The sequence below is a fragment of the Olea europaea genome, chromosome 5 (assembly GCF_002742605.1).
Source record: "Olea europaea var. sylvestris chromosome 5, O_europaea_v1, whole genome shotgun sequence".
In the NCBI taxonomy this organism is placed as follows: Eukaryota; Viridiplantae; Streptophyta; class Magnoliopsida; order Lamiales; family Oleaceae; genus Olea; species Olea europaea.
Genome location: NC_036241.1, coordinates 14,998,691 through 15,009,154, shown reverse-complemented (window position 1 = coordinate 15,009,154; position 10,464 = coordinate 14,998,691). Strand labels below are relative to the sequence as shown.

The 10,464-nt window shown below is 33.4% G+C and overlaps 1 protein-coding gene across 5 annotated transcripts; it reads right to left on the bottom strand.

Annotated features, from left to right (window-relative positions):
• Positions 1-2,214: 2,214 nt before the first annotated feature.
• Positions 2,215-10,108, bottom strand: LOC111394797 (coatomer subunit delta). Of its 5 annotated transcripts, none has more exons than XR_002702711.1 (12): positions 10,048-10,108; positions 9,636-9,691; positions 9,485-9,524; positions 8,898-9,121; positions 8,352-8,594; positions 8,067-8,247; positions 6,245-6,549; positions 5,872-6,064; positions 5,623-5,776; positions 3,631-3,682; positions 3,268-3,396; positions 2,215-2,510 (listed from the first exon to the last, which is right to left on the bottom strand). XR_002702711.1 is itself a non-coding variant. In XM_023020787.1 (12 exons), exons 2-12 carry the CDS (start codon positions 9,636-9,638, stop codon positions 2,421-2,423), a joined length of 1,593 nt encoding a protein of 530 aa, XP_022876555.1. In that variant the 5' UTR covers positions 9,639-9,691; positions 10,048-10,108; the 3' UTR covers positions 2,215-2,420. The 5 variants fall into 5 exon arrangements, 3 of the variants coding, with proteins under 3 accessions (XP_022876555.1, XP_022876554.1, XP_022876556.1); XM_023020787.1 differs by lacking the exons at positions 3,268-3,396; positions 3,631-3,682 and adding exons at positions 3,502-3,598; positions 3,683-3,745; XM_023020786.1 differs by lacking the exons at positions 3,268-3,396; positions 3,631-3,682 and adding exons at positions 3,502-3,598; positions 3,683-3,745 and having other exon boundaries at positions 2,421-2,510; positions 9,981-10,076.
• Positions 10,109-10,464: the final 356 nt, after the last annotated feature.

The window sequence follows — 10,464 nt, the reverse complement described above, 5'->3', positions numbered from 1 at the left end:
CGGTGGGGGGGGGGGGGAGGGAAGAAATAAGAATCTGAAAATAATGTACAAATGTATCATCATCTAAATGCTCGCACAAGATCATTTGAACTAGAAGTTCGAAAAATAATTCATTTAAATGCATTTATTAAACAAAGGGATCAATAATATCTCACACAAGTTTCAAATGCTCCAACTCAAGCTAACGTCCTTAAGAATAATTAATATGATATTTGATGGTACGCTTAAAACGTGATAATATTCGATTCTAATATAAAAATCTCCAAGCAAAACTGAAGCAATTAGTAAAAATAGCCCATTAAGGAAACACATGCTCTTGATTAGTATTTAGATATAAAAAGTTTTAGAACTTTAGAAGAGTTTCAAGTATTTAAAATAATGAAACTTGAGATATTCCAATAAGTTATGCCATTATGAAAAAAGAAATGGAATCTAAGAGAAAAGTTGTCGACAATACTTTTGCATATGATGTACTACATCATATTCATATTATAAATAGTGACGAATTGAAATAAATTCATTGAAACATATCAAACATATCGATCCTAGTAATGATTAGTCAAATAGAATGATGCGATCATACTAAAATTAATTTTACTAGGTAAACTTGAAATTTATGAACGGGATCCTAGTAAAATTGAACTTACTAGAGAAATCTGAAGTTTCTGGATCTACAATTCGAACATCCAAAGGTGTTTATTTATGCAAAATGAAAAAGTAAAGTCGTAATATAAAATGTAAGAACTCTTTACATAATGAATTTTGTGAAAAATTATTTAAATACTTAAGTTATCATGTGGTGTATGTAATCACTAATCTCTACGTTGTTAGTAGACAATGCATGAAATTCAATATGTACATAATAAATGTAATTATAGTCAATTTATCTTATATTAATTTAATACTATCATTGAAGAATTTAATATGCTTGAAGAATAATTCAAGTGATATTATTGTGAGTGAAAGTTAATACGCGTTATACTCTTTTTTCTCTTAATCTATATTTTGTTCCATTGGGTTTTCTTGGCAAAGTTTTTAATGAGACAACTTTTGTAGTGTATTCAAAACAATAATATACTCTTTTTCTTTCATTTTGATTTTTTCTATCGAGTTTTTCCTAATAAGGTTTCAACAAAACATATTTTTCGTGCAATGAATGTCCATAACATACAAGATATTTACCCTCAAAATAATGCTTTTATATATATGAAACTCCTGAAAAAATCAACAAGAGCTATTTTTTAAATTATTATGTTAATACAGTCATTAAAGATTGATAACTATCTCGTATGAAGATAGTGTTGTTTCAAAACTATATAAGACAACATGAGACATTTCACTAGAAATTACAATATTGAACACATTGATGTACAAGATAATGATGAACTGATATAAAAATTGAAATCAAGAGTAAGAATACTCTTTTTTTTCCTTCGATCAAGTTTTGTACCATTGGATTTTATTGACAAAATTTTAACGAGATAACATCTTACTACTACAAATTATTTGTATTCTTTTTTCAATTGTTAGCATTTTTGTCCAATCGAATTTTCGCCAAATAATGTTTCAATGGGATAGTTATTATATGAATAGTCATTCAAGGGGGTGTTGTAAATATAATATCATTTATGAATAACTTTTATTACCCCTACAATCCTGGTCATTATGATTGTTTTATCCCTTGTAGCCCTATGAAGTTTTGGTTCTTAATAAAGTACACAAATTCATTGACTTCTCTCTTTTGTTCTCTATAATTTATAACATATATTACATTTTTAACATATTTTTGCCAGATGATAACTTGTTCGAGCACTTCAATCTTGAATTTCTAATACTCGTTTGATCTTTAGATGAAATTGAATGGTTCATTTTTTAATTTTCAATCCATGTGATACTACCCTTTTAAGAGTTGACATGCCGTTAATGAAGTCAGGTTAGAGCAAAAAGTTTGCTTGTTCATTCAAGTAAACAAAAGCATGCCAAGGTTGATCACCTTGCACAACATGTGTAAAGACATATTGCTTTGTTCATTACAAGTCGTAAGCCAGTGTTTTAAAAGACATAATGAAGGTTCAAACCTTGCAAACTTTAGCGTCTGGGCAATACCTATACGTGTCAAGGTTCAAAAATTAGATCATCGTGTCTTTAGCCTAACATCCAATGCTCGAGCACAATTGGCAAAGCATTACACATATTAAAGTATTCTCGACGAAATTGACCTGAAACCATAAGACAAAAAATACCCATTCGTCTTTTATAATGTGTGACGTACACTTCATCGCAAGAAAATATTACGGTTCAATCTACAGTAAATAATAACTACAAAGTAACATCACTGTCGACAAAATTTGAAACAAAAGAATAAAAGTGCAGAGTTGGTGGTTATTCTCATTCAGAAATCATTATTGTAGTGACAATTATCAAACGACTTGGTAATTCTCCGTCGACAGCACTGTTCTCTGAGAAAACTTGGGTGGAGTTCCACCTCTCAATGGTATAATGTTCAAAACCTGCAGAGGTTAATAGTAACCGGCCGAACGCAATAGAAACCAGTTAGTAGCAAGTACATATGGATGAGGAAAACTACGTTTAATTAGAAGCAGCGTGCCTAAAAATAAAGTCTATTACTTTCCATTGTTTGAGGAACACCAAGGACTATTGAAGACGCAATAGGTAGGAAGGGTGCCAAATGGATGGATTTTTTTATAGGCCAAAACCAAACTTATCATTCAACTAAATGAGAAATAAAAAGTAGAATACAAAATTAACCAACTTAACTACTCTCAACAAAACTAGTTCCCATAGCGAGTTCATGGACCACTTTGTTCCCATTTATGAAATTTTAGTATGGTAAAATAGGCGCCGATTTGATTTCATTTTTTCCCACCTTGTACGTATATCAGCTATTTTCAAATAAATAAACAGCTAAATTTATTGAAACAAATGGCAAGGGTACCAAAAGAGCATAATCGACTGGATCTGGCAGGTTCAAGATTATTATAATTATACAGGTCAATCCAACTGCTCATACATAAAGACGAAATTTTCCACCTTCTTTTGCCACCCCAAGTTGTATGGAGGTAGGGACATGCAAACAATTCTTGAGAGTAAATTATAATGAAATCTCAGTGTTGAATACTAACTGGCGATACTTTTTTGATGTATGAAGAGGGTAAGCAAAAGTTTGTAAAGCTCATTAAATTTCTTTTTAGACAAGTATTGATTGATAAGGGCAAGATGCTGAAATTAAAGGAAAGGACGAAAAACCTTCAGATCACTGAAAGTGCTTGTAGCCGTAAATCGGACAGAAATTGGGAAAAATGCTGATGTATCTACAGGAGGGACAACAAATTCCATAGATCCGCTGCCAATTTCCAAATATCCAATCAAAACCATGTAAAAGAGGGTAAGCAAAAGTTTGTAAAGCTCATTAAATTTCTTTTTAGACAAGTATTGATTGATAAGGGCAAGATGCTGAAATTAAAGGAAAGGACGAAAAACCTTCAGATCACTGAAAGTGCTTGTAGCCGTAAATCGGACAGAAATTGGGAAAAATGCTGATGTATCTACAGGAGGGACAACAAATTCCATAGATCCGCTGCCAATTTCCAAATATCCAATCAAAACCATGTAAGCAAACTATATTTGCCGTCTAAGGTAAAACTGGAATTACATAGCTGACCTGCGATTTGAGTTATCAATGAGAACTATAGACCACTCCAAAACTGAATTTTTGGAATCATATCTGCAATTTAACATCATTGAAAATGCTTAACACTTCCATATTTGAATAGAACTTAAAATTGACTGGCAAGTTAAACAAATAGAAGTCTACAGTACCAAGATATCAAGATGGCCTAATGCAATTGCCATAGAAAACCCAATTCTTGACACCAATGACTAAAAATTCTATTCACTAATTTCATTTCATTTAGTTGAGCCCTGTTTATTTTCACTACAAGCTTTCACATCTTTCTAAATTACCTTCAATCAGTCTACTTCTGGACTACAACATATGGCATCCTCATAAGCTATCAAATTTTACCTATCACTATCATCATCAGTATATCTAGGGGATGCAAGCATGCCAGAGGGGCAGATGCTTCATAATAAACTCTTTCAAGCATTAAAAAGCTAAATGTAAAATATAAATCAGAACTGAAGTGCTCATCGTGTTCACCAAAACATAAAAATGAACAAGATAATTTTCATCTTCCACAATATCATGAAATAGATTCCGCGCTAAATTTGATCATTCATTCACAAGCAGGATATGAGCAGTTCATGAAAGGTTCGATGACTTGGTTTTGGTCTTCCTCAATAGCACCATCACGAAAATGTGCAAAAAACTTAACTCTAGTAACTGCTACTACCCTCATCTCATCAATATCGTGCCATCTTTATTTGGAGGTGGGAACCGGGCAAGAGCCAGTCTTAATAATGAACAAAATGGAGTGCAGAGAGGATTCAAGTAGCTCACCCCAAATTTATTGGCGATAAGTTTTAGTTTTATCGTTGCCTGTTGCTTTGATGGGGAGCTAAAATCACCCCATCCCAACCTCCGCCCAAAGGCAAGAATAAGCAAAAAGAATGTTATTACAATGCACATGTACAAGAGCCAATCCTATCCTATATACCAAATAGTGGCATCCACAATATGCAAGAGATCTTTCAGAGACAATAAGAAAGAAATTTTAATGCAAATGAAAAAAATAGCTCCAAATTTCTTCTCTGAAAGTGTTGTAAAGTGTAATGATATTATTGGAGGCACTATCTCCATGCTTAAACATCCAAAGGAATATTCCCTTTCTAAGGGCAATAATGAAGACAAATCGAAAAACAGAGACAGTAGAAAGCAGAAAATTTGATAAAAGACAATGCATCAGGTTCAGTTGTCCCAGATGATGCAAGCAACCCATGCACCAGAGTCATAATTTTACAGCCAAATCACAATAAATAATTATAAATGTGTTTATCCAACATATATTAAAAAATCTTTACTGAAGATTTTCTTAGAGTTACCATATATGGAATGAACAAGGATAGAGCATTGCATAGCACATAATCTGTACACGGCAATTCTTAAAAAAATTGATCAAGACACTGGTGCAACGCGAGAGTAGAAAAACATATAGAGCTCCACATTTGTCTAGTTAAACATATAAACCACCAAATAAAACTTAAAATTATGCAAAAAAATTATCAATGTGATATAATCCAACAGAAGATTAAGCCAACAAGTTAGATAGACATCAAATTATGCAAATAACCATTGCATTACTGAAAGGATTTTAGAATCATTGTCTCCATCATTAAAATTCCATATAACACTCCATCATGCATGGTTACTTTCCGTATCTGACCCAGGTATGATTAAACAAATGTCATCATCATTAATTTTCAAGCAGCTTTTCCATGTCAGTAATATGCTTGTCTGTCTGCGTCTAGGACAGGCGTGTTTGTCAAAGTTATTGGACCATGCACAGCATAAAAATATTACTCATATGTTACCATTCCAGTTAATCAGGGCCACTCTCAGAGAACGAGACCCAAAAATGTGAATTGCATGACACCAATGGAAAGTGTAGTTTACCCAAATGAGAAGATAAAATGAAGCCTCACCTCCATTCCCCATCTATCTGCTGTACATTTGGTGCTTCTCGAAGTGCTGGAAGAGGTACAGCAATCACAACATTCTGCAGATCAAACATTTGTGAAGCTTCATACTCCATGCTCACGTAGGTTTCATTTCCAGAAACAGAAGGCCAGCAGTTAACTGTCTCATCAAGATGTAAAGTAGATCAATACAAAAGACATAAAATAACATATGCATTTTAAGGGGTGTGGTGGGATAACAATAATAAGGCTCACTTGATAACGGTACAAGTGATTCATCTGCACTTTGCATTCTCCATCTCAAGAGACTAACACCGTCACCAGCTTGCCCAGTGGGAAATGGTCGATTCTGATCCTTGAGCCCCACAATATTTTCATTGGAAAACAATTCCTTGTTGATATTGGGGTGTGTCTTGAAAAGGATTCCTGGATTATCACCAGTTTCAATCTGAAAATAAGCCAACATGAAAACACGCTATTAGATAAATTTTGAGAGTATGAGCTGAGACACTACGAAGTAAGAAGTATTTTGAACACATCTGAAAACAAGCATGTAAATGATTATGGATGCATCTAACAAGGAAGCAAGTATAAGAAGCAGACGCATGAGGAAACAAAGATGCAGAACCTGAACTTGGATGAGTCCATCATCCTGATTAAGAATTTGGAGTGCCAAGGTACCCTGAACATCAAAGCTTCCTATACCACCATCCCGTTTCAAAGTTACATTAAGCTTTTCTTCAACAGTCAACGTAACAGGATCAGTTGGTGGTGGAGCTGTTGGTTTCGACTGGCCAACGCTTGGTCTAACATCTTCAACAATCACTTCACCTTCAGCTTTCAGAGATTCCAAAAATTGGTTGGTCCTTTGTGTTTTTCCTAGCTGCATACCAAGACCTTTAGGTGGAGCTGTAGCAGATGCTGGTGGACGACCTGATCACACATATTAGTCAGCAACATGATCTTCTAGTACAAAATGTAAGAAAGCACCTATATCTAACCAATGCCTATCATCGTAAATATTTAAATTTAGAGAGCACCAGAAACAAAATGAGATCTAGCCAAATAGTAATTCATAGACTACCACAGATTTTCAGAGCCTCTTAGTTGATTATGGTTCATCACGCATATATATTTTATAATGAAAGCTATTCTACATTAGGGCAGATGGTACATGTCAGCTGTTGGCTGTCCAAAGCAACTGCCAATACAAATTTTTCAATGCGATAATACTAACATACTGTTTGAGCTCCATTGTAATTAGTTTTTGGAAAAAAAAGGTATTTAGTAATAGTGATTTTTTGAGGAATGTTTGGTTAAAAAATAAGAAAAATTTTTGGGTTTATGACTAATATTAATTTATTGGAAAATGTGTGATTCAAAAGAAGAGAAAAAAATGCAATCTGAAATTAATGGAGCCCAAACAGGGGCTAAAAAACATACATCGTAAATAACATTTGCAGATAATTTACGATAAAAGTTTCCATAAATCTTTTCCTAAAAATGATGTCAAAAAATATTGTTTTATGAATTAAATCTTGACCAAGTGCATATACATTGTGAAAAGAATCAAGAACTTCAGCAGTGATACAAAATTTTATTATATATTCATGCGATATTTATTAATGCAAAGACAACTTCCATCTTCCTTCGCCTGTTTACGCAATTCTATCAGATAAGTTTCCATATTCTAAAAGAAGATTATCATGATCAGCAACATCGAAAATGTAAGCAATGTTAGGAGCAAAACACTGACCTCCACAACTCTAAAATCAGAGTTGAACTCATGTACTTGATTTTCTCAAATTAGAATGTTTAAAATGACTGATAAAAAAGGTCAAACTTTACATGGGTTGATTGAAGCTTCTAGGTAGATTTAAGTTATCTTGTTTTTAGTATTTGTGCAACCACTGCACCCCAAAAACACACACACCCCACCCCAACCCCCAACCACATAGAAAAATAATATATAACGGTAAAAAAGTAAGAAGTTCCAAAAGAGTACTTCAAGAAAAAAATAGCAAAGATACTTTGCAAGGGTAAAATGTATTCAACTATGATAGGATGACTTCCAATTTGTTTGCAAGGGTGAAAAGATACTGTCGCATTATAAAACAATGCAGATACACACTACAAGATAAGCATAACAAGGAAAAGGATAAAAACAAAAATCAAATCTAGATCATTCTGCGTTGTGATCTACTTTTAAAAAAGCAAAATAATAACGCAGAATAATATATCTCAATATTGCATTCTAAACTGGATGAATTATATTGAAATGTTAATAATGTAGTTAAATAACTCAACTATTCAAGCAGTGATTATACTCCAAAAGGAAGCTCATTTTCACCCACAGAGAATTCACATACAAATTGTACAATCTTTGTTTCACAAATCAGAGCAAATTGAAAAGCTCCGCCTTATCACTGTGAGGTAAAACAAACACAAACCTTTGGACTTGGTGGAGAAGGAATCCACATCAGCGCTTAACCCAAAGCCAGAACCACCTCCAAAACCACCACTACTCGATATGCTAATGCTATTGTCATTACCAAAGCCAGAGTCAATTCTTCCTGAACCCATGGACTGTAGAGACATGTACCCTCCTTTCTCACCTCTGTTCTTCTCAATCTACAAACAATTTACAATTAATAACTATAGCGATCATTTTAATAACAAATTAAAAATGATGGGCAGAAGCAACATAAAAATCAGTTCTCTGCTTGAGCAGTTACTTTGCTTTTGTCAATCTCACTAGCTTTGCGCTTCATAACATCCTTGGTTTCATTGATTTTGCTTTGCAAGACCAACTTGTGCAATCTCTCTTCATGACTTTCCATCTCACAGTACTGTTTGACTTGTGCACCAGTAACACTTTCTTTGTGCCCAAGAGAGATGACTTCATCAAATGCAAAGAGAATTTCAAAAGCTGTCCTGCCAATGCCCTCTTCATCCAGGGAGTAAGAATACTCAGGTACCTATTAATAGTTAGGGAATCTCTGACACCGCTCAACTATGCAACATTGCAAATTATAGAATCTCATAATTCATCACGTTTAGGAGACTTTACTCTAACAAATTGAAGAAACAATTAATGACTTTTTAAAGAAAAATATCACTAATTTTGGCATTAGTCATATGGATAAATCAGCAAGCCAATTTTTCAACTAGGTCAAGAAGGTAAAAAAATATATAATTAATCTTACGGGTAAACAGATGCAATATCAAAACTACAGAAAGTGTAAAATAATGCAATAAATGGCAGATTGTACAAAGGATACAAGTTTTGAGAGCAGTCTCAATGTCTCCAAATCTTCAAGAATATTGCTCTGTTTATTTGTCACAAGAAGCAAGTAAAGCGACTCCATTGGCTGATAAACATACCGCACATTTTCGGTTTCAATGTAGGTATGCTGTTTTCCTGTTCCAACCAATTTTGGGAAAGCTGCAAGATATCCCTCAATACGTATACGAGACATATCAACAAATTGCCTCGAAACGAGTGCTGTGAAGGACATAAGATGATGCAGTTAAAAGTGTGCATCTCATTTTTGCCATGAATAACTATGAAAAAAAAAATCTAATTATTTTAAACAAAGTAGAATTTAAACAAAAACATTAGCCTAGGATCGACTTTAGACTTTTAGTAAACTACTAACTCAGCATGGCTTTAAGTGCCAACTTCTAAAAAACATAAACAAATTCTCCTTTTAAGTTCAATCATTAATATTAGCAGATGGAAAGTACAGCAATAAAAATCGTTCTATCCTAAAATCTAATAGCATAACTAAAGCAAGCTGGTGTCCATGAATATAATTTCAGAATATCAATAATAGGGTTTAAAAAATCATATATACTAAGAAACTACCTTTGCCAGATTTACTGATAATAGAAGCAGCAAGTACAACCTGCATCAACAATAGTAATGACAATCAACAGATATACAAAATAAATGTCAAAAGTAAATGAAATCTTCAGTAAAGACTAAAGAATGTGAACCAAAAGCGTAAAACAAATACCATATTGATCCTCTAGAAATCCGATCACAGCAAGTAAAATTGTTCCTGATTCACACCTGCAATAGCACAAGGACATAAATCTCACAAAACGAAAATACATGTAAAAATGAAGAAACTAAAACTCAGGCGAATCAAACCTTTCACGGACACTAAGCCAAGCTCACACAGAAATATACATTTCCATAAAACTGAAAACTGGGATCTAATGCAATGTATGATTACAGTTTGATAATTATGCACATTTAATCTAATATACCTACAAATATACTGACAGATTACACTGTCACAGAACATAACTTTTCAAATCAATAAAGACCGAAGGTGAGTAAGGAGAGAAAATTGGACCTGAATTAGATTTCAATCAGATCGGATCGTGAAAAATCTGGATCTAGAAGGAATTATTTTCACTTACCTGCTTATTAAATCAATGGAGAGAAACGGGCCAGAGACGTAGAGACGAAGCCGAATGTTGGGCATTTTATAATTAGGATATATTGTAATTTCAGTCCCCAACCTTTACTTCCTTCGTTGTTAGTTCCCAATCATTTGTTTTTGACACTTTTACGCCATTAATTAACGCCGCTTGACCTGGGACAGTTTTCGTCCAATTAATAGCCCCTATTTCATTTATATTTTTAGCAGCTGTTGATAAAATATGATAAAACGTCTGATTGAAAAGTTACGAGTCTTATAAAATATGTAGTTAAAATTAATTATTGACTTTAACTTACATTGAATCTAAATTTTAATCCCTATCGAACAGAGACTAAGTGTGTTGATGCATTGATGATTAATCTTTTCATAAAACCACATATAATGCAAAATGCAT